This window comes from Hippopotamus amphibius, chromosome 5, assembly GCF_030028045.1.
Source record: "Hippopotamus amphibius kiboko isolate mHipAmp2 chromosome 5, mHipAmp2.hap2, whole genome shotgun sequence".
Taxonomy (NCBI): domain Eukaryota; kingdom Metazoa; phylum Chordata; class Mammalia; order Artiodactyla; family Hippopotamidae; genus Hippopotamus; species Hippopotamus amphibius.
Genome location: NC_080190.1, coordinates 12,835,347 through 12,860,001, shown reverse-complemented (window position 1 = coordinate 12,860,001; position 24,655 = coordinate 12,835,347). Strand labels below are relative to the sequence as shown.

Here is a 24,655-nt window from a genome sequence, read left to right as displayed (position 1 = left end):
CCCACTCTTCTTTCCCTCACCCACGAGGGAACTGCAGCCGCACCCTGTGTATCACTCCACCCCCGGCTCCCACCCTCTGAGCATCCATCTTACTCTTCTCATCTTCTCTTTCTTCGTCCTCTGTCCTGGGCATGCCTCATCTCCTCCTCTCCCTGTGACCCATTAGAGCTCTTGCTCTGGCCGCACTACTACCTTGGCCAGTGGGCAGTGCACTACTGACATGTGTTAGAACTGATAGTCACTCCATGTGCATTTTCCCACGGGGGCATCTTTCCTTCTGGGGGTAGAAGATGAGGGGAATAAAATGTCTGTACTTAAACTCTTTCTCACTCCTGTTTCCCTCCTACTTAGTCTCTACATATTAATGCATGAATTTTTGTTCTTGCTTAGTGAGATGGGAACATAAGTTTACTTGAACAGTTGTCATTGACAGTCTAAAAATGGCGTGGGTGAGCCGTGACTGTCATCGGGCTCATGGGATATAAGCAGTCATGACTTAGGAACCGTATTAGTTTGCTAGGGCTGCCGCAGCAAAGTTCCACAGACTGGGGGGCTTAAACAGAAATTTATTTTTTCGCATTTCTGGAGGCTTGAAGTCCAAGATCAGGGTGTCATCAGGGTTGGTTTCTTCTGAGGCCTCTTTCGTTGGCTTGCAGATGGCTGTCTTCTCCTTGTGTCTTCACATTATCTTCATGTTGTCTTCACTCTGTGTGTGTCTGTCTTCAAATATCCTCTCATAAGGGCACCAGTCATATTGGATTAGAGCCCTCCCTCATGACCTCATGTAACTTAATTACATCTCTGAACATCCCGCTCTTTAAAATAGAGTCACATTCTGAGGTACTTGGGGTTAGGATTCCAATATAGGATTTTTTTTTTAATAAATTTATTTATTTATTGTCTGCATTGGGTCTTTGTTGCTGCACACGGGCTTTCTCTAGTTGCTGTGAGTGGGGGCTACTCTTCATTGTGGTGTGCAGGCTCCTCATTATAGTGGCTTCTCTTGTTGCGGAGCACAGGCTCTAGGTACATGGGCTTCAATAGTTGCGGCACACGGGCTCAGTAGTTGAGGTGCACAGGCTTAGTTACTCCTTGGCATGTAGAATCTTCCCAGGGTAGGGCTCGAACCTGTGTCCCCTGTATTGGCAGGCGGATTCTTAACCACTGCACCACCTAGGAAGTCCTCCAATATAGGAATTTTAAGGGGACATAATTCAGCCCTTAACAGGAACCTGACATCCACTGGAATGCTCACTTACAAAACCATGTCAAAGGGAATTCCCACCATTGCTTCTGACCCTTTATTTTTCAGTGGAATAAGCCATTCCCCAAATGTCACTAAATAGGCACTGGCCCCAGCAGTGGACTAACCTTGAGATCACACGATTGCCTTGGATCAGGTTACTTCATTGAAGCCTCAGTTGCCGACTATAAGAGAAAGATGATGACACCTCCTAGATATGGTTATTGTAAGATTTAATAAAACTCACATGAAGTGCTTAGCATGGCTCCTGATAATAGTAGGCATTCAGTAGATGCTGGCTATTATTATTTTTTCCTTAGTTTTAAAGGTAACTTAGAGATGTCAGATATATCACTGGAGAAGCAAGTTCTCTGTACAATTTTGAACAAATTTTAAACTTGGACTGTTTTTTCCAATAATATTAAAGTTTACTTAATGTAGTTTTAAAAAAATAGAAATAGCCTTAAATATAAAGTAAAAAGTTATATTAAACATACCATGAATCCATGTCTTTTAGTAGAAATTTAAATTAATGCATAAGTTTGCATGAAACCTGTTAGACTTATGCTTATATTCATTTAAAAGTACTAAATGGCCAGTTAATAGCTTATGCAGTAGGTATCAATGAAGTAGGTTTTATGTACACATTGGACTGAATTTAAATTCCTACCAAAGATTTGTTTAAAAGAAAAAAGCAGGATCCATCAAATTGGAACATAATTTATCTTGAGGTAAGCCATTAAGACATTATGTAATTATTAGATTCTCTTAGAATGCATAGTGTGTTAATATATTATATAACAGATCATTTAAAAGATACTTCATGCATTTAAAAAAATGAGATCAAGAGAAACTCGTCAGAGATTGTTTCTGACAGCAATAGACTAGCAGTATTTGAAGAGATAACAGCCAAGAATTTTCTAACACCAGCTATAAATACAAGTCACAATGTCAAGAAATATTTTGAACTGCAAGGGGAAAAAATGCAAAGAAAACAACACACTCAGGCACCTCACAGTAAAACTGGTGAAAACTAAAGAGAAAGAAAACACTCTAAAGCAGCCACAGAAAAACTACACATTAAATCCAAGGGCATTCAATAAACCTTGATAGGAACAATGGAAAAACTGGAAGACAGTGGAATGCTATCTTCAAAGTGCCTGTCTAGAATTTTATACTTTAAAAAATAAGGGAAAAAGGACATTTTGAGCCAAACAGAATTTGTCATCAGTATCTACACTAAAAGAAATACTAAGAGTTCTTCAGATAAAAGGAAAATGATTCCAGATAGGAGTGTGGAGATGTAGGAAGGAATGAAAATCAATGGAAAGAGTAAAGGTGTTGGTAAATTTAAATGAAGTTGGCTTTATATGAGGTTTGAAATTAACGCAGAATGGAAACACACAACAATAATAATAACAATAGAGAGCTAGAAAGGGCTGTTGTTCTAAGGTTCTTCCACTGTCCAGGAACTGGCAAAAGTACTAATTTTCATTAGGCTTTTGTAAGTTAGGGCTTGTATCATCAGACCCTACAATATAACACTAATAGAATAGTTAAAGGTTATAAAAAGCTAATAAAGGGGGAAATGGAATAATAATAATTTTAGTGCTTAATCCAAAAGAAAGTATGTAGAACAGGTGGGAAAAATGGTAAGATGGTGGAATGATTCTTAAGTATATCAGCAATTACATTTTATATGAATGGACTTTTCATAATGGAAAAACAATAAAATTAATCTACAAGCTGTTTTTAAGACAAATACCTTAGAGAGAGAGAGATATGTATATATACACACATATATATACACACACATACAAAATGGTCTAAAGTAAAAGGACAGAAAAAGAAACCAAGCAAATGCTAACCTACTGAAAACTGATGTGTCTGTACTAATATCAAAACAGACTTTAAGGAAAGAAGCATGAAGAGATATACATTTCAAAAATAGCAAATGTTCAAGTCACCAGAAAGACATAGCAATTTTAAATTTGTATGCACCTAAGCCTTAAAATATAAAAAGAGCAATGAGTCATTTGGCTTTAATTTATTAGTTCATACTGTCATCTTGAAATGGCAGAGAAACATGTAAGTATTCTTATTGTCAGCTTGACACAGGAGAAAGGAAAGGTGAGCCAACTATAATTCCCTTTCCTAATTCTCTTTTTCTTTCATGCTAACACATCTTCACCCTGTGATTCATCTGGTGCAAATGCAGACTCTGAGCATTTATGAGAGGCATAATCTTTTATGCTTCTAATAAAGAGGCAGAAGCTCTTCAAGAATTTAAATATTTGTTATTTGAATGTTATGTTACAACTTTGGAATATGTACAGTAGTAACCACCTGGGTTAGTAGTTATTGGCATGTGGATATAATTATAAATTCTATTGTGCTGACTCTTCTGTTCACAGCTGACTTCGAGCGTTAGGGTGCGGGGTACTCTCTGCTTTGTCATTTCCCAGATTCTCCTTGTGGACACTCCGGGAGATGTGGATCTAGAAGAGCTGAAGGAAGCGCTTTGTCCTCAGGAGTACAGTCCGAAGGATCTGGGCAAGCTAAAGGAGGAACACACATGAGAGTCATTATCAGACCTGCCTTCTTTTTTACTTTTGCCTTTGGTCATAATGTGAATGTTTGTAGAGAGATACAGAGAAACCAGAAAGTGTCCAAAGAGCAGTGAAAGCAGAAACTTATGGTTGTATGCTACAAAAGTAAATAAATAAGGGTTTTTTCTCTAAAAAAATCTTAAAAAAAATCCCACTGAACCAGTTCAAATCAGGACCAATCTTTGGAAAAAGGTGAGCCAGAAGAAAAAAGATCAGAAAAGCAAAATCATTTCACACAAATATTTCATTCACTTCAAGTGTCTGGCCCAGAGAACATGTACTGCATGTATATTTCTATCAGTAGAACCTCTTTTAACTGAATTTCACTTAACCTGTTTGCCAGATTAACCAGCATGCCTCACTGCCTCTGCAGAGTCTATTGGGTGGATGCATTGGATGCTCTGAAGGCTGATAGAGACTGGGTAGGAAACCCTCTCTCTTCTGATGGATCATGGGCTGTGTTTTATTTCCAAACCTGTTTACACTTGTTTTATATTGTAATTACATAATTAAATAAGCCCATCAACTATAAGTTTTGATACAAAAAAGACTTCCTGTTTCTTTGAAGGCTAAATTAAATGCTTTGGAAAGACTAAAGCTGTGTTGCATTTTAAAAAAAAAAAAAAAGGTAAATTACACCACCAAATACTTACTAGGGGCCCATTCTCAAAGAATGCAGGATCTTAGTAACCCGACCAGGGATTAAACCCGACCAGGGATCGAATCTGTGCCCCCTGTATTGGAATCGCAGAGTCCTAACCACTGGACCACCAGGGAATTCCCTAAGTTATGTATGTTTAAAAAGTCGTTAAATTCTCAAGTAAGATTAAAAGGACTAATGCCAACAGTGGTAACCAATTGCTCTCCATCTCGGCAAGTCTCCTTATATGAGAGAACTCACAAAGTGGGGTTTGGGTTGGATTTAAAGAATTTCCATGGGTGGAGACCAATGGTCAAATGGAACATTAATTTTATATGTGATGTTTACATTTTTAGACAAATGGAATGTATTCCTTCATTTCCTATATAATTAGCATTAATAAAAATAAAAAGGATTGCTAGACATTCATCGTTGGATCAAATGCTTATCTTTTCTGTATGTCGGTAGGATGGATAGCCATGTTGAGAAATATGTAGATGCAGTACTTCCTAGAGGTGAGGTCATGAGTAGGGAGAAAAGATTTTCATCTGATTTTAGAAAAAAATTTTTTTTAATGAAAACCTTTATCCTACCATAACTTACTCTCTTCTAACTGAGTAAATTATTGTATAGGGCAAGCAACTGAATCTTTTCCAGGACTGTTGTTTTAGCTTGCCCCTAACTGGTCATGCTTTTCAAAATAGTCACTTCCTAATCAGTTTTCTTATCTTTCTGGGGAAGTCAGATTTCCTTGTCTGTCTTTTCCTGAAGGAGCCAGGGTTATAAAATTGACCTTTTTTCTCCATTGTGATATCTTTAAAAAGTTGAAAAGATATCTTTATGCCAAAAGACCTTGCTAGACTAAATTACCTTTGACACTTGGTTATACTGCATATCCAGATCTCATTGTGGCAGTTTTAATTGAGCCAAGTTTCTTTTCTTGGTGGGTGATATAAGTTAATGCAATAACCTGCATTTGTGCTTTGAAAAACTTTGCTACAAAATTACACCTGACTGGATACTGGCATTGCTGAAAAATAGTGATGCTATAGTTTTACATTTTTCTTGGCTTAAAACTCAAACTAGAGAAAATATATTTGGATCATTTAACCCTGTAACCAACACGCTCATTCTTGCCAAACTTCCAGGGCTCTGTATGTTTATCATTGTAATTTATTTCAACTAAGGCAAAATACTTTCAGGAATACAGATTGCTATTTCTCATGAGGTTTTGTTTTCGTTGTTGTTTTTTATATTTATTTATTTATTTATTGGCTGCACTGGGTCTTCATTGCTGCACACGGGCTTTCTCTAGTTGTGGCGAGCAGGGGCTACTCTTCATTGAGGTGCATGGGCTACTTATTACGGTGGCTTCTCTTGTTGTGGAGCACGGGCTCTAGGCTCTCGGGCTTCAGTAGTTGGAGCACATGGGATCAGTAGTTGTGACTCATGTGCTCTAGAGCACAGGCTCAATAGTTGTGGTGCCTGGGGTTCATTGCTCTGCGGCATGAGGGATCTTCCTGGAGCAGGGCTTGAACCCATGTCCCCTGCACTGGCACCTAGGAAGTCCCCTCATGAGGTTTTTTGTTTTGCTTTGTTTTCTGGAGTCAGCCTAGAAATACCTTAGTGTCCAATTCAAATTTTTCATTTTTTTTCCATTATGATAATTTTAATTGCTCCTTCGAACACTATTTCAAATACCCATATCTCTGTGCTTGGCAGAAAATATACTTTTTATTTATTTTTTCTCTGCTCTGGTAGGTAAGACTCCTCACGAGTTCTTTTGTTCTTTAGAAGGAGGTTTTTTTTTTTTTAAATTGAGACATAGTTCACACACCATAAAATTCACTCTTTTAAATTACAATTCAGTGGTTTTTAGTATCAATCATAAGGCTGTACAGCCATCACCACTATCTAATTCCAGGACATTTTCATCATCCCAACTTACTTAGATTATAATTAGTAAATATTGATTTCCTTATCTATCTTTCAGTTTTTTAGTTTTGATCAGTGTATAAGACTGAAAACAGTAAGACAGGAAACTATGTTAAAATACTTTTTGAGATATTAACCCAGTGCAATTTGTAGAGCTGGTTGGAAATCAGCTACAAAAAGACATTTTTATTCATGGTCCCCGCACTCCCCAGTGTCTAAATTATTTCAAAGCAGATTCCATATATATATACACACATATATATATTTTTTTGTCTGCAGATACTTCAGTATGTATTTCATCACTACTTATTGACACACCATGCTTTCCCCCTCTTTATCATCATTTACTAGATGCCCATATTTACATGGGTCTGTGTCTGTCTTTGTTCTTTTTCTGGAATTCATTTGTCCATTCCTATACTGGCACCACATTGTTTTATTTACCATAGCTTTATCGTATGTTTTGCTACCTGGTAAACATTAGTTCTTAGTAATAACAACATGAATTAGAAAAATTATTTAGTTCTCACAGATATTCTCTGAAATAGGTGGTTTTATCCCATTCTACAGATGAGAAAACCAAGAATTGGAACAGTTAAGTACTGTGCTGAAGTACATGACAAATAAATAATGCAGCTAAAATTTGGGTCTGAGTTCTGACCTCAGAGTCCAGAACATTGAGGCTTCTCTGAGAAGGGTAAAGCTATTATTGACAATTTTTTTTTTCTGTTGTTTGAGATCATTTACATTGTATTTTCTCAGACTTAGTCTTCATTATAATCCCTCAGGTATACTGAACTTCAGTCTGTAATTTTTTTTAATAGAAGCACCTCAGTTTTTCACAGTTGCTGTGTTTGAGTAGCTAGCTAAAACTATGCATATTTTATTTTTAAATGTATTTGAGTTTGTAAGTTGAATTTCAATATCGACAATACCAATGTTTTTGTGGGAAAAAAAAGCATGCCTTTTGGTTTTCCAAGTGAGTCTATGTATGGGGTAAAACCTCCGTTTGAAATGTAATATTTTTATGTTTTTGGTACCGTACCATTAGGTGGCTTATTGGAAAGACATTATTATATTTGTGCACATTTTGTTTTTGTCATTGCTATAATTTCTTTTTTTTTTTTAATTTATTTTATTGGCTGTGTTGGGTCTTTTTTTTTTTTTTTTTTTTTTTTGCTGTGCGCAGGCTTTCTTTTAGTTGCGGTGAGTGGGGGCTACTCTTCGTTGTGGTGCATGGGCTCCTCATTGCCGTGGCTTCTCTTGTTGTGAAGCACGGGCTCTAGGTGTGTGGGCTTCAGTAGGTGCAGCACATGGGCTCAATAGTTGTGGTTCACGGGCTCTAAATCGCAGGCTCAATAGTTGTGGCGCGTAGGCTTAGTTGCTCCACGGCATGTGGGATCTTCCTGGTGGGATCTTCCTGGAGCAAGGATTGAACCCATGTCCCCTGCATTGGCAGGTGGATTCTTAACCACTGTGCCACCTAGGAAGCCTTATTGCTATAATTTCTTAAAATCACAATTCTTAATGTTAATATGAAAGCAAGACGGCATAAACTAGGAAAAGAGCCTCCTAATGTTGGCTTGTCTGATCATCTGCCAACACTCTAAATTATTCAGTGTAAAATAGAAATTATTCCTCTGAGGTTAAGAGACCTGTGGCAAGGATTTCTTTTTATTCAACAGACTGTATTAACATTCAACAGTTTATTATGCATTATGTGCTTTGTTTATTGTGTGCTAGGTGTTTGGTAACCTTAATCCATGCCTGATGTACTTCCCAGCACATGGTAGGTCCTTGGTTAAAGTTTAATGATAATGGATAATGAAATGACCTGTAAAACCCTTGAAACTTTGGAGTAGATTTCCACCCTGTTTTATAAAGAATTATGAAACGTTTCCAAACTCTTGCATTTATGAAATGCTTAAAGCACATCTCCAAAGCACTATCCCTAAAATGAGAGTTGATTAATATTTGGGGGGAAGAAGAGGGAAGTTAAAATACTCTATATAACTTTTTAAAAAAATTTTTTCATAAGGAGAATATATATCCACTGTGTTATTTTTCCATAATAAGAAATTGCTGAAACACTGTTTCAATTATTTTTATTTTTGGTACTAACTAGGTAGTATTTTTAAAGAGTATAGCCTCATAAAATGAAAAATTGCTTTTGCATGCTGCTTTCATAGACCATTTCTCATTTAAATAAAACTTTTGTGAGAAGTAGAAGTTTGGATTGGAAAGATAGCTATTAGGCTTCTAGAAATTTTCTTTCTTTCTTGTATTTATTAAATATTTCTTTCATTTACTTTATACCCTTCTCCTGCTTCCTTTAATATATTTACTTATTTACTCGGTCCTAGTGTACACATAAAGTAGTTTTGGAATTGCTAACTTATACCGCTCAGAAAAATAATTTGCTAACCAGAGCACAATATTGTATACAGTTCTTTTTGTCTTTATCCTTGCAAAATACTGTTTTCCAAAGTTAGATTAGTTTTTTTTCTTCCTTATCACCTACATTACAGTTACATTTTCCACTTGTAGCAAAGTTGAGTTACTCTTTGCATTTTGGTTTGGGTTGCCTCCACATTCTGATTAATTTGAACTACTTGTTTTTGAGCAGATGTGAAACATTACCAAGATTCTAAGAGTCAGAACTATGTGAAAGGGTATACTCGGAGAAATGTCACTCCCCTGATCCCTTTTATCCCACTCCTGTTGTCTCTTCCTTCCATCTCATTTTCACATACCCCTTGTTTGGTAACCAATCTCGTTAATTTCTAATTTCTCCTCTTTTTTTTTTTTTTTTTGTACAAATGAGCAGATATGTGCATATTTTTTCTTTCTTACAGAAAAGGTAGCGCACTCTAGATACTCTTTTGTGCTTTGATTTAATACTATATCTTATTATATAATACCCTTATTGTATATTAATAATATATCCAGTTTATCCCCTTAATATATCTGGGAATCACTTATCAGTTTATAAAATGCTTCTAAGTCTTTTTTTTACAGCTGCATAGTACTCTGCTGCATAGATGTGCTATGGTTTATTTAGCCATTCTCTTACATCTGGGCATTCAGGTTGTTTCCACTATTTTGCAGTAATAAACTGCTGCATGAATAGATTTGAGTGTGTATACTTTTGTATTGTTGAGGTATGTTTTCAGGGTAAATTTGCAAGAGTGGGATTGCTAGGTTAAAAGGTAAGTGCATATGTTTTATTTTAACTTATTGCAAAATTTCCCTCCAGAAAAGTTGTATCTGTTTGTGTTCCCAGCAGCACTATGTGAGTGCCTGGTTCCCACAGCCTTGCCTGCGAATGTGCTGTCGTATTTTTTTATTATCCCCAAGCTGATGGGTGAGAATGGGAATGCAACATTTTAATTTGCATCTCCATTGATGTAATTTACATCTCCATTTCATACATTTAAGGGCCATTTTTATATTTTTGTTGTGCTCTGAACTTTAAAGGGTTGTATCTTTTGCACACTGTGTTTGATTATTCACCTTCAGCTTGCCAGGACAGTACCACTTTATAGAAACCAGACATTAAATATGACTTTTCTCTTTCAGATCTACCGTGGTGGCTTATTTTAATTCGGCAGAAAGCTTTGGTGGGTAAACTTCCAGGAGACCATGAAGTCTGTAAAGTTACCAAAATTGCTGTGCTATCACTTTCTGAAATGGAACCTCAGGATCTTGAGCTAGAGGTAAGGTGAAGTCTCAGGAAATTTTATGGAGACTTGATATAGATATGATGGCAACTATGGAGATTTGGTTTAACAGAGCAGAATCATAGAGTTTTAGAGCTGGATAATATCTTTAGAGTAATTTAATCCTGTGGTTTTCAGCCTTCACTTTGGTAGTGGAACCTTCAAGATTTGTGAAATCCAGTATATAAGATGCACAGAAGCAGAGTCGCTTTTGTTGAGGTAGTGATGGAGATAGAGGGGTTCTTGGGCCCTGCCTACTTGGCCTCTGCTGGAAAGCCACCTTCTGCTTCTAGGGATCCCTAGGACTCTGCATAGCACAGTTTGAAAATTGATTTGGGGTAGGGGGAGTCAATAAGGTGAGGTTTAACTTTTATTTTATTTTATTTTATCTGTATTTCTTGAAAATTTTCGAAGGCTATATTTCTCTTGTAATTTTTTTTTTTAAGAAAAATCACTGATCTCTTGAGACTTTTTCATTTTCCAAGAGGAAATCAAGCCTACAAGTAGAGTGACTTAGGGCTGAGATAATGAGATTGCCCAGGGCCAGTGTATGTCTCCACACTGTGCCACCACTGCCTGGCAGAAGCAACCCATGAAAGCATGTGTATCATGTCTGCTGTGGGTGTGGGGATGGGGCATCTAGGGATGTCATCGCTCTGTCACAGTCCTAGCCTGCTTTGATCACCATGTGATGTGCCAGGCAGACCCTGAGGGTTAAGAATTGGATTATCATAGTTAACCCTCTGGGCTGTCCGATGAAGCAGGCACTGTTACAGTCCGTGTTGTACAGGTGAAGAAAGAAGGCTTGTCCAGGGATTAATCACACAGCGCACACGTGGTGCTGTCCAGACCTGGACTCAGGCCGTCTGGTCCTGTTTCACTCTGCTGAGCTTGCCACCCTGTTACCTGAACATCAGGTAACGGGTAACATAGTGCCCACTGCCGCACAACTCAATACATGTTTTTCTAGGCTGAGTTCCTGCGAAGGAAGTTTGGGGACAGGGTTAAATTGTTTAAAAAAATAAGTACAGGCATACCTCAGAGATATTGTGGGTTTGGTTCTAGACCATTGCAATGAAGCAAATTATCATAATAACATGATTCACATGAATCCTTTTGCTTCCCAGTGCATATAAAAGTTATGTTTATACTATACTGTAGTCTGTTAAGTGTGCAAGAGCATTATGCCTAAAAAAATAATGTACATACCTTAATTTTAAAATACCATTGCTAAAAAAATGCTAACCATCGTCTGAGTTTTCAGTGAGTCAGTCTTTTCGCAATAACGTCAAAGATTACTAATCACAGATCACCATAACAAATGTAATAATGATGAGAAAGTTTGAAATCTTGTGGAAATTTCCAAAATGTGACACAGAGACATGAAGTGAGTAAATGCTATTGGAAAAATGGCGCCAGTAGACTTGTTTGACGCAGGGTTGCTACAAACCTTTATTTAAAAAAAAAAAAAGCTATATCTGTGAAGCACAGTAAAATGGGTATGCCTATTAATAATATAGTTATTTTTATGCCTCAGATTTTGCTGGAAGTTTGACAATCTAATTTTAAGAAACCAACATTAAAATGAATTTAGGAGGACACTAATATTCTACTCGTTACAGGAATCAAAAAGTTTAGAGTACTTATTTCCTTTAATTGGTACTAGAAATAGAATACTATTCACTATTGCTGATCTGAGACAAATAACTTAGGTGGCAGTTGGACATATTAAAAACAGGTGTTTGCAGTTTTTGTTTGCATTTTATTTTAGCGAAGCCGGCCAGACTAAAAAAATTGTATCCGTTTACTAAGCCAGTAAACTTGTGTCTTTTGGATGACTGCTGACAAATTGAAAGGGCAGTGTGGCTTCCTGTCACCAGCCTTTGCCTTGAGGGTTAGCACCCCTTGGGCAGCATGCTGCTTTGAGCATTAAGCCTGGGGGCCCTGGGAGTTAGATTTAGAGCAGGGACCAGCTCGTCCAGCACCTTGGTCACCTGCTCGTCATCAGTTTGCGCATCTGGCACTCCCCACCCTGGAGAAATGAGCTGTCCTAACCTGGGGAACTGGATGGGACTCTTGCTGAGTTTTTCTGGGAGGTTTTCTTATGCCCTTTTGTGGTCACTAATCTGTTACATTTGCGATTAGTAACTGACTATTGTGTAAATGACAGGAGGTAGAGGGGGAGAAATCTTTAGGAAATAACATTTAATAGAATTTTAAGACACAAAGATGCGAATATGATGAAAGCTTTTAAAATATCTTTATTCTGAGGACTTTTCCTTTTTTCTCTTGATACTTTCAAATGAATGAGATTATCTTCAAATACAGATGAAATGAGATATTCCCCCACAGAGCTGAGAATTTTTACAGTACCATTGGACAGTCTGAGCTATGGCACTTGCCAGGGTACTAAAAGTACGGTCCATGTTAAGAGTTGGAAATATGTAATGACACTTGCTAATTAGGGGTAAACGTGATTAGAGATAAAGTATTTCCAGATCCCATTTTAGTGATAGTTTGGCATGCCTTCCTCTCAAGAGAATACAATTTTAGAAATTTGCATTTAAGCCTTTTTTCCCCTTCCTTTAATCCTATTTTATGGTAATAGAGCTTTACAACAGTGAACAATAGGAGGAAGGGCAAAGAACAGCTATGTTAAAAATCACGAACTGTTTGCTTATTTTCTGGCATGTTAATTTAAGTGTTTGGTATCTTTAATTCAATTTCCATATAACTTCAGTTAAAAGGAGCATTTAGAAGCATAATTTTTGTGGGTTTTTTTGGGGGTTTGTTTTTTTGTTTGTTTATTGACTATGTGGGGTCTTCATTGCTGCACGTGGGCTTTCTCTAGTTGCAGAGAGTGGGGGCTACTCTTCGTTGTGGTGCACAAGCTTCTCATTGCAGTGGCTTCTCTTGTTGTGGAGCACGGGCTCTAGGCGTGCAGGCTTAAGTAGTTGTGGCACATGGGCTCAGTAGTTGTGGCTCACAAGCTGTAGAGAGCAGGCTCAGTAGTTGTAGCGCTCAGGCATAGTTGCTCTGCGGCATGTGGGATCTTCCCCGCCCAGGGATCAAACCCAGGTCCCTTGCATTGGTCAGCGGATTCTTAACCACTGTGCCACCAGGGAAGTCCTCTTTTTTTTTTTTTAATTATATGGTAAATTGTAACTGAGGAGGAGGAACCCCCACCCCCTTAGAAATAATCATTGTCAGTATTCTGGCGAGTTTTAATGCTTGTTTCCATTTGCTCTTTGGAGGAGCAATATTACTTTCAAATTTTCAGAATAGTTTTTATTTTTTGCATCTTTGCATATTTTTTCCTACTTAATTCCTATTATTTTTTTAATTTCTATTGTTTCTCATGGCCACACATATCTTATGCACGGACGACTTTTTTAAACAAAACTGATTCTACGTCTTCTTAGTATGTCTTTGTAATTAGGATGCCTGTATGTCAGTTTGAATACCCACTGCTCCCAGCCCCTCCCAGCAGGACCCTTGGGCTCTTTAGTGTGGTCACTGTTCTCAGATTTTCTGGGGCCTCTTCTGTCTTCTGTTATTGGAGCAGAAGGAATTTTATTTCAGAGTTGGGAATTAATAGAATTTTTAGTTTTCTACCTCAGTTGACTTTTTACTTTAGTTATATAGCTTATTTGTTTGCCAGTTTTTAAAATAATTTTCATATTATACAGTTCACCCATTTAAAGCAGATAATTCAGTGGTTTTTAGTATATTCACCGTTTTGTAACTATAGCCAGAAATTAATTTTAGAGCATTTTCATTGCTCTAAAAATAACCTTGCACTCATTAGCAGTCACTCAGTTCCCTCCAAACCCCAGGCAAATCCTAGGCAACCACTAATCTACTTTCTGTCTCTATAAATTTGTCTATTCTGAATATTTCTGATAAATGGAATCATAAAATATGTGGCCTTTTGTGACTGGCTTCTTTTATTTAGCACCATGTTTTTAAGGTTCGTGCTTGTGGTAGCATGTGTCAACACTTAATTCCTTTTTATTCTGTTGTATGGATATACCACATTCTATTTATCCATCCATCAGTTGATGGACATTTGGGTTGTTTTCACTTTGGGGCTGTTATGAGTAACACTGCTGTGGACACTTGTTTTTGTTTCTCTTAGGAGTGGAATTGCTGGGTCATATAGTAACTGTGTCTAACCTTTTGAGGACCTGCCAGGACTGTTTTTCAAAGCAGTGTGCCACTAAAACAACAACAAAATCTAGGGACTTCCCTGGCAGTCCAGTGGTTAAGACTCCGCACTTCCACTGCAGGGAGTGTAGGTTTGATTCCTGGTCAGGAAACTAAGATCCTGCATGCCATGCAGCACATCCAAAAAATTTAAAAAAATAAAATAAAAAAGATCTATACAAGGCTATGAAGGATCTGTGGGGTTCAAATAAATGAGAACATAGATACTCTTTCTTTTGAAAAAACATCCTTTAAAGTTTTATAGGCTTATGTTCTATATCTGCATATCTTATTTGCTGTATCTCATTGCCTTACTAGATAACTGCATCATATTTGGTTTCCCATTAGACATCTGTTTAAAATTTTAGCTCCAGATGGACATAGATAGATACCAACTTTTAAAGTAAAATTTATTTTCCTTTTCCTATATGGCAGCAGCAACATCAGCCCTTAATCTTGGTTGTGAGATGTAAGTTGCTAAAGTGGTAGAAAAGCTAGGGGGAGCACCGTGGCCCTTGTGGTGGTGGTTTTCTTTTTGAGATTGTGTGATGAATGTTGTGAGAGGCGCCTAAGCACATATTACACAGAACTGGCTGGGCCTCTGGAAAAGGGAAGGTGATCCCACGGTCCACACTATGTGTTGTAATCCCAAGAGCTCTGTATAAACAAAGCATCTTAGGACTGGAAGGGATCCTAAGACGTAATTGTCTGTATTCCTATTTCTTGGTGGGCCTGAATTTAACCTCTTTTAAAAAATAGTGGTCTATACTTTCTTTTCTAAAGTTAGCTGTGTGTATGGAAGATTCTAAAATATTCATTGAAAATGTTTATGTTTAAAGTATTTTAAATTTCTGTTTAGGAAAATCAGTTTTAAGAGACAGAGACAGACTTCTGGATAAGATGGTTTGGTGACTGTGCTTTGCTTTGCAGATCACAATCCTTATCTGAAAGCTTTGGGGATGTAGTTGTTTTAGAATTCAGGTTTTGGGGGCTTTGTAAAGGGTTATTCCTTGTATTCTATATATGTGCAGTGAGTCTGGAACGTTACTGTACAAAACTACACATTCATACTTTTTAAAGAATCATATGAATATTCATTCTAAGGAAGGTAAATGATGACTATAAATTGCCGCATAGTTCAGGGATTATTTTGTCGTTAGATGAGCTTGTAACAAACTTTAAAAAAAACTTTCAGGGTTCAGAGTTTTTTGAATTTTGGAGTTGTTGATAAGGAAATTCTGTTGGGCCTATATCAACTCTGTTCCAAGCTCAGGAAGAGGGTAGATTGAAAAAGGAGAAAAGGGAAGAAAAACAAAGAAGGCTTATTTCCAGGCTTGGGAAAAAGTCTTCATAAGAGGGAAATCTTATCTTCATAGACTGTAAGTGGAATAGTAGATCAAACAGAGTCCATAGACCTCCTAGGTTCTGGATGCATAAGCAGACAGTGGTGGGTGGAGATTTTGTCCCTACACAATACAGGGGACTAAAAGGGCTGTATTGGAGATGGGGGCCTGGAGCCATGTTCAGTACTATAAGCCTGATACTGGAGTGGGACTCCTCAGCTCATGAAAGGAGGCCGTTAGGTAGTCTACGCTAAGTGGAATAACTGCATGAAAGAATTCTCCTGTCTGTTAAGCCAGTAGCACCTCCCTTGAGAAACACTGGTCTGGGCAAAAGGTAAGGATCTGAGTTAATAACAATCAGCATAAAGTAGTTGGGGTTGATAGGAGAGACTTTAGCAGAGAGAATAATGGAAGATGACTCCAAGGTTTCTTGCTTAAGTGATCCAGTGGGTGGTGTAGTCACTGCCTGAGATAGGGCATACCAGAGAAGGAACAAGATGTACAAAACAGACGTTGGTCAGTTTTAGAGATGCTGACTTTGAGAGACTAGTGTCTCAGTAGTGGGGAGATGTTGTATTTTGGGGCCATGAGCTCAGAGCAAAAGAGTGGAGTTAGAAATGTAGAGTTAAACTTAGTGGTAGTTAAAATGAGAAAAGAGGATGAAATTTTCTCGACAGAGCAGGAAGGATGGAAAGAGAGCTAAGGACGGAACACTGGGAACCACCATCATCTTTGAGATAGAGATACCAACAAAGAAGAAGAAACAGAGGTGGGGAAAGAGCCCAGAGAGACAGGTGTCATAGGGGCCAGGTGAAGAGACAGCAGGGAGTGATCATTAGTGCCCCATTCTTAGACAGTCATAAGGTTTGTGCTTTTCAGAGTGAGAGGGTCCTTGTTTCACTCTGCCTGAGCAGTTTTGTTGGCCTTTACTCCTTGACCTACCCAATCGGACTGCAGTCCTCACAGTTCCAGTGACTGTGACACTGTACCCTGCTAGCTCACAGAGATTTCAGGGTTGAGGGGTGGATTTAAAAAAAAGATTCTGGTGAACTTGAACAATATTAAAAGGTGGTAGGAAAGGGGCTAGTAGAGAGAGGTTGGAACAGAGGAGAGAGGGGGTGAATGACAGGTCAAGGTCCTGATCCTAGAGGAAGCACAGCAGGAAAGTAGCCTTACAGAGAAAAAGAACTCCCATCCTCCTGAGAGTGAGGAGAGTGTGGGTGCAGACTAGATGTGCTGCCACACGATTACTTTAGAATAGCTAGATATTTAGAATCATCTTTGATATATTCCTGGGGGAAAATATTGCTGGCTTGAATGCTCTTAAGGAATAACTGTGTCTGACAGGTGCATAATATCCCATTTGAGTATTAAAATTGTAACAATCCATAATTTGGTTTAAGGTATGTTTTCAGACTTTTTAAAGAAGGTGTTATTAATATGACTAGATAGTTATTAACACTCTGTATAAAAATCACTAGCCAACAACTGCTCAGTGCCACAGGCAGTAGCAGCAGGGACTAACAGGAGCGCTTCTCTGCTGCCCCAGTAGTTCTGCACTAACCAAGGTTGGGGGTGGAGGGAGGGTGTGTGAGGTGTATTCATGGAAGAAGGGGAGTGATGGTTTCCCAGGACTACTTTTATGCCCTGTGTGTGAATCTGGAGGTTACCACTTACATTTGTAGCATCAGAGCCCATTCATTCATTTAACAAAGGTTTTTTGAGACCTCCTGTACCAGATACTGCTAAGGCCCTGGAGATACATAAGTCAATAAAACAAAGATCTCTGCCATTATGGAACTTACATTATAGTGGGGGCGGGGCAGACAATAAACATTAACATAATTACATTATGTCATATGTTGGAAAGTAATAAACACTATGGGTAATAAAAGTTGAGTGCAGTAAGAGTGGTGGGTGGAGTGCCAGATGTGGAGATTATGGTAAGATATCTGGGGAGAGGATGTCTGGGCGGGGAAAACAGCTAGAACAAAGGCCCGAGGTGGAAGTAGTCCTGACATGCTGAGGACCAGCAAGGAGGCTGCTGTGGGTAGAGTGGAGTGAGCAAGGGGAGGAGAGCCGTGGGAGGTGAAGGCATAGGAGGGAAGATGAGGGTCTAGTTCTGGACATGTTGAGTGTGAGGTGCCTGGTGGAGACCCAAGTGGAAATATTGGGATTTGTGATTCTAGAATTTGGGGAAAGAGCAGGGCTGGAAATGTGCCGCTGGGAGGGAAGGGTTGGCATGTAGATTGTATTTGAAGCAATGAGACTGGATGAAATCGCTGAGGGGGTGAATGCGGATAGAGAAAGGGGTCAAGGACAGAACCTTGAGGTACCAAGACATTAAGAAGTCAAATGGTCAGGAAGGAACCAGTAAAAGAGGTAAAGAGAGACCAGTGGAAGCCAAGTGAGACAGTGTATCAGAGAGGAATGAGGGAGAGATGAACTGTGTCAAATGCTGCTGAGCAGCTAAGGACCGAGAATCTACCCCTGTGTTTAGCCAAGTGGAGGTCATTGGTGACACCCATGTTAGAGGACCCTAGCTGGCATAGGAAGAGTGTTAAGTGAAGGTGTTAGAGGAGAGAAATATCAGTGTGTTTCTGTGCTGGTGGGAGTGATCAGGCAGAAAGAGGAGAGAGGAGAGAATTGCTAGAGCAACACCTGTATGCTTGATTCTCTCTCCTTCCCCATCGTCTCAAGATCTGGTTAGTTTGCTTATTTGAAGGGAAATTAAGTTAGCTCGGTTTTGGCAGGATGGCTATAGATCTTTTTTACTTCACCTTTGGTTGCCTTGTCTTCACTGGTAGGCCAGGAGGAGTGTAAAGTTGTAATCAGGTTGTGAAATCCCTGTGAATAGTGTTTGGTAGCCATAGCTTTGAAAATGCAAAAAACCCGTAAGATCGCATTACATCTGAATTCCTGGTTCCGTTATCAGTCTCTGCTTCCAAATTGATAAAACAGAAACAGCCCCCTCCCTTTTAAAAAAAATTTATAATCAAAACTTGAGCTAGTTTTTGTTCTCTCGTTTTTTTTTATCCTGTTTATTATCTAGTAATAGATAAGTAAGACACTACTTGTAATAACCATTTAGTAACTGTTAGCTCTTAACAGGGGTCTACCACTTAGCAGAGCAATAAAATCAGTGTACTGAAAAACTGGAGTTACTCTGCATATGGTTAATAGAATCTTTGTGTCCCTTTCAGAATATTTGCTCTGTGTGTTGAGTGACATGAAATTATATGTATGACTAACCAAGTAGTCATCTCTAGAACCTCTGTGCCCTTCTCTTAACACCTTCCCATCCTCTTCCTCACCTTTGTCGGTTGGACTGCACATTTCCTGCAGCCCCTACTTTCTGCTTCTTCAAATTTAATCTGTGGACCCAAGGAGTGTGTGTTTATGCTGATTTCATTAGTGTGTGTGAAGATAGGAGGAGAAAGAGTGGTTGAAATGTCCAGATTTTAAGATTCCCAATAGAGCAGACTTTTGGCATCTTCTCACCCAAAACACTCAAGTAGCATGAATATTTAGCACAGATTGCTGTAAAGAAATGTGCCTAGAGCATAGAAAATGTGTATTTTACACTAATGTTAATTTTAGATGCCAATTTTTTAAAGCATTAATGAACCCCAACCAGAGCATTTTATTCTTCAGTTATATTAGATAAGAACTTATTATAGTTATGATCCTAACTTGAATTTTCTACCCCTAAATCCTAAGTACATCCTGCCCTGTATTCATTGCTTATCCTCTCTTGTAGCTTTCTAATCCTTGAAACCACAGCTGCGTTTTCTAATATCAGTTGTCTGCTTGGTCATTTTACTTGCTCTTGAGGTTTTAACCACAATGCTTGAGCAGTAGCAGCACTTCTGCACTCATACTTGAACATTTAGCAAGCAGATATTAGTAATAATGAATTCTCTTTCTCTTCCTAATTATTTAGCTCTGTAAGAAGCATCATTTTGGAATTAACAAACCAGAGAAGATTGTACCATCTCCTGATGACTCAAAGTTTCTGCTAAAGACCTTTACGAATATTAAATCCAATGTGTCTGCTCCTAATAAAAAGAAAGTAAGACTTTAATTGATATGGGCTTGGACTACATCTTTGATTAGTTTTAAATTGAGGGTGACTTTCCTGCTAATAAACTTATTTTCAAACTGCTTGTTACATTAAAGCACTGTCTCTACATGTCCTTGGGATTATTTTTCACTTTTATCCTATTGAGTTGCATGGTATCCACATGATGCTTTACATTTAATTCCTGCAGTAATAGTAGATTCATTTCTTACAGGTTAAGGAAAGTAAAGAAAAGGAGAAGTTGGAGAGAAGATTACTAGAGGAGTTGCTGAAGATGTTCATGGACTCAGAGTCCTTTTACTATAGCTTGACCTATGACCTGACCAATTCAGTGCAGAGGCAGAGTGCTGGGGAGAGTGACCCCCGTCCCCTCTGGCAAAAGGTACCTTTCACAGCTCAGAGCTGGGTTTGCCCCCAGAACAGTTTATGGACCCTTTTAGCTTCTATAGGAAAACTGAAACAACTTGTTTCTGAGCTGTTTGTTTTCTACCTTTTCCAGGTCGATGACCGATTTTTTTGGAATAAATATATGATACAAGACCTTACTGAGATTGGTGTGAGTAGTTGTTTTTGAAATATTCTAAGGTAGTTAGACTTGTTAAGCAAATATTTTTAAGTTGTACTAAAATAAATTTAAAATCTTATGTAATGTTTTCTCTCGCAGAATGGGAATTATTTAGCTAGGGAAAACCAGGGCAACTATTTTAAGGCAGTTCACAATTCAACTGTATAGCCACAGGCTTATTTATCTTTTTAGCAGGTTCCCATGGAACAGTCATAATTTAAGGCTGTGGAACTAAATCCATAGAGTTCTTTTAAAAGATACTTTGTACCCATTGGAAGTGTTGAAGCCCAGTTTTCCTTTAGTGATACAGTAGCAGCATTTAACTTTCCTGTTTCCTCATCTGGAAATTGAGTAGACAAATCTCTAAGAACGTTCCAGTATTACCAGTATTTGAATCAGGGAAGACAGGGAATATTCTGAGATTATTGCATGAGGTTCCTTGCGGTTTAATAGTTACCTTCTTCCTTTACTCTGTCATGAACGTTGAAAACTTATGACTGTCCAAAGACAACTCATTTATTCAGTCAATCAACCAATATTTATAGAAAGGAGGCCATGTGCCAGTTACTGTTTTGGATACAAATTGAGCAAAAAGCTGAATAGGGTCACAAATGATCTTTTTCTTAACCTTTCAGAAAGTGCAAACATTTTTTTCTTACTGTTTCTCCCTGTTGGTGGTGGTTAGTATAAATGATTTTGACTTATTTATCTGATGGTGTCTAAAACTAGGTAGCTGTCATGGCTCACCTCTCTTAAATGCTCTCCCCTCTCTTAAATGTTCTCCCCTCTCTTTAAGATGCTGATCAAACCATGACCACCAAAACTCAATGATAGGGGAGAAAAATAAGCGTGTCTATAATGAGTATTTGTCCTGTTGGCTGACATATTGAGCTTTAATGTGTTTCGTAGAATTTTTGTCAGATGTAGCATTACCATTTAAAACTGATACTTACAGTAATGATGGCGTTTGGCAGCATACATATCTCTGTTCCTGTCGAGAGTTTTGTATTTATTGCCAGAACAGAAATACAAATAATGAGAATGGTGGTAAAAATAATGAATATAGATAGACCCTTCGCTTTACTATCTTCAACCCTAACCACCTTCCTAGGATCCTAGGATCTGCAGGCTCCATGAAACAAAATGGAGAGATGGGACCTAGAGCATATGGCTGTGGAAGAAGGGGTGGATTTGAAGTTGATGCTGAGATTAAGGCTACATACAGATATGGAGATGAGAGGGAAGGAGGGACTAGGAACACTTCCCTGGAGCTCTTTTCATCCTTTACTGTCCCTGCATACAGTCAGTTGATAAATCTGAGTATTCTTAGTCTGAAAGACTAAGAGGAAATCTCTAATTAATACTCTGCTAATTACATTGAATAACTTTTTAAAATAAGATATTCATGGAAAGGATTTGTTCTTGTTTTTTTGGTTCACTGACTACTTGGATTTTAACTTGGCAAAGCAAGCCTTTTTCTAGAGAGTAGAATAGACCTCTATGTTTCATGAGAAAGTGATCAGAGTTGGTTGTATTTTATTAAAGGCTTAATACGATTGCCAATTGAAAATAAACCTTTAAGCTTTATTTTCTTCTATACCAACAGGAGTAACCATAATAGCTACATTTGTTAAATCCTTACTATATGGCAGGCACTGTGCCAAACGCTCTTAGATTTTACTCGTTTAATCTTCACAACAGCCTTATGAACTTGTCGTTTTCCTCATTTCACAAAGCAGAATGTCTCGAGGCATGGTGAGGTTAAGTGATTCACCTGAGTGAGGGGGTAAGTAGTGGAGCTTGAAATTGTACCTAGCAGTCTGGCTCCTATGCTGTATGGTCCCTCTCAGGCAGCTCTTCTTGAATGACTACCATAGACGCAAGGAAAGGCTCTCCCCTCCACCCATTCCTTAGTGTTCTCCGATAAGCAGAAATATGGTTAAAGGATGGAAGGTTTCTGCTTTTAATAAACTAACAAGCATGTGCTAACTACTGCCTGGGTTTAAGAAAGTAGCAGTGCTCTACAGAACAGAAACAACATGATGTTCATGTTATTTTCAGACACCGGATGTGGACTTTTGGATTATCCCCATTATCCAAGGGTTTGTGCAGATTGAAGAACTTGTGGTTAATTATAATGAGTCATCAGATGATGAGAAAAGCAGCCCAGAGACTCCCCCGCAGGAGTCCACCTGTGTAGATGACATTCACCCACGCTTTCTAGTGGCTCTCATTTCACGCCGAAGTAGACACAGAGCAGGTAAGTGGAGGTTGTAGTAGTGTGCAAATCAAATCCATGTGAGGATGGAACATCTGCAGATGTATTGAAATGCTAATGACAATAATGGATTTGGAAACACAGTTGGCTTCAAAGTGCTCAGTGACTCTCAATAGTATGATGTAATTGGGGACCAATTTTTTGGAGAGAAGTGAATGGGAGAGAGTTAACAAAAGGGAAAAGAAAAGGAGGTGTGTGTATATATGGAAAGAGCAGAAAGTCACTTGGGATGTGCTTCTAAATACCATTGTGCCTACTGACAGCCTGTATCACAGTAATAAATCCTTCCTGAGTGCTCACACCTTTGGGAAAACCCTCCTCTTTCAGTTCACAGGAACTATCTCAGCTTCAACTTTTAAAAAAACAGTGATGAATACAGACATGATTTTGGGTGAGTTGATACTGTTCTGCCTGGCAGTTGCACATTAGATCCCCAAGGCGATCCTGAAAGACACAGATTTGGTTAAGAAGCATATCTAGTGAGACTAATTGTTTTTTTTTAATGTTGCTGTTTTAATTTTCTTTTAGGAATGCGTTATAAACGAAGAGGAGTGGATAAAAATGGAAATGTTGCAAATTATGTGGAGACTGAGCAGTTAATTCACGTGCATAATCATACCTTGTCATTTATTCAGACACGAGGCTCTGTGCCTGTGTTTTGGAGCCAGGTTGGGTATCGATATAACCCAAGACCTCGGCTGGACAGAAGTAAGCCTGCCAGTTATTTGGTTTGCAAACCATGATTTCAGAGGGAATATTTTTAAAATATTAGATACTTCATAGGTTTGGATCTGTTTTGCCAGATACTTCATTTAAAACAGTAACTCATCGGTGACATTTAGTAAGTGATACAGTAATCACAGAAGTAGTAATGGTTGTTGACAATTTAAGTAATTAACAATAAAAAAAATTCCAAAATAGAACAAAAAAGAGCTTATTTCACAGATTTTAATTTATCTTTTCTTTGAAGAATACTTTATTACATGCTTAATTTTGGAAAAGTGTAAATATAGCCAGCATTTATAGAACCAAGAAAACAAGACAGCATCTACGAGGAATAGATAGGATGCCTTTACTCATATGTTTTGCTGGGAAAAGTTTTAATTATTAAGGATTTAATTTCTTCCAGTATTTTAACTTTAGCACTGGAATAGCTAAGTCATGTCAACCTAATTAGATTACTGAAAGAGGTTGATTTTAAAAATTGTTTACAGAATATTTTTCTCTCAAAATTTATATTTGTGAAAATTCAATAAAACTTCGGTTTTTAACATCCTTGTTTTAAAGAGCTTTTATTTTGTTATAAACTACATGAAGCCTTTTCTGACAAGTTGGCTGGATATATAAATGTCGTGGTTTCATAGTTGCCACCTTCAGTATGTTTCAGTTTAGTGTAATTGGGGAAAACAAAATCAGATCTTCGGCTTAGCATTTCATTTTAAAATGCTGGTTTTAGACAATCTCACTTACATTTGGGCTGTCAGTAAATTATGTAAAAGTAAGAGTAAAGGTGGAATGGACACTAATTTCTGTGTTACACGTGGGAAGGAAAAATAGATTTTGTATCACTTCTTTGTAGGTGAAAAGGACACTGTTGCCTATTTCTGTGCCCATTTTGAAGAACAACTGAAAATTTACAAAAAACAGGTGGGAGTTGATCTGTAGTCATAAGTGTTCCTTCATATTTTTAGAAATGGTTGTGCATCTGTTTCTTTAAATTTCATGAGAATAACTATACGATTCGTAATTAAGCAAAATGGCATTTGTCATGATGTTAAAGAACACATAAATTAAGAGTATTCTTCATATTCTTTAAGAATTATCATTGAGTCAGCTGCTGTAGATGATTTTTAGATGAGATTAGTCTACTTCAATTATTACAGTCTGAGAAGTATCTAGAATAAGATATGAAAGGCATCTCTCAGTACCACCTATACGGTCCACCTCTTTGAGATAACAATTTGATATATATCCTTCAATATATTTTTTCTCTGCTCACCTTTCTTATGTATTCATACATTCATAAGTAGGTATAT

At 37.9% G+C, this 24,655-nt stretch overlaps 1 protein-coding gene across 7 annotated transcripts in view; it reads left to right on the top strand.

Annotated features, from left to right (window-relative positions):
- The window catches only part of INPP5F (inositol polyphosphate-5-phosphatase F), an 81,775-nt gene that overhangs the window by 26,374 nt on the left and 30,746 nt on the right, over positions 1 to 24,655 (top strand). For 3 of the 7 annotated variants that reach the window (XM_057735309.1, XM_057735308.1, XM_057735312.1), the window contains exons 3-9: positions 10,007 to 10,143; positions 19,639 to 19,767; positions 19,991 to 20,158; positions 20,276 to 20,332; positions 22,403 to 22,601; positions 23,148 to 23,327; positions 24,199 to 24,266. In XM_057735309.1, the coding sequence (XP_057591292.1) occupies positions 10,007 to 10,143; positions 19,639 to 19,767; positions 19,991 to 20,158; positions 20,276 to 20,332; positions 22,403 to 22,601; positions 23,148 to 23,327; positions 24,199 to 24,266 (938 nt within the window). Of the gene's footprint in view, positions 1 to 3,968; positions 4,275 to 10,006; positions 10,144 to 19,638; positions 19,768 to 19,990; positions 20,333 to 22,402; positions 22,602 to 23,147; positions 23,328 to 24,198; positions 24,267 to 24,655 lie in introns of those variants that run through there. The other 4 variants (XM_057735311.1, XR_009053762.1, XM_057735306.1 and 1 more) reach the window with 4 other exon arrangements.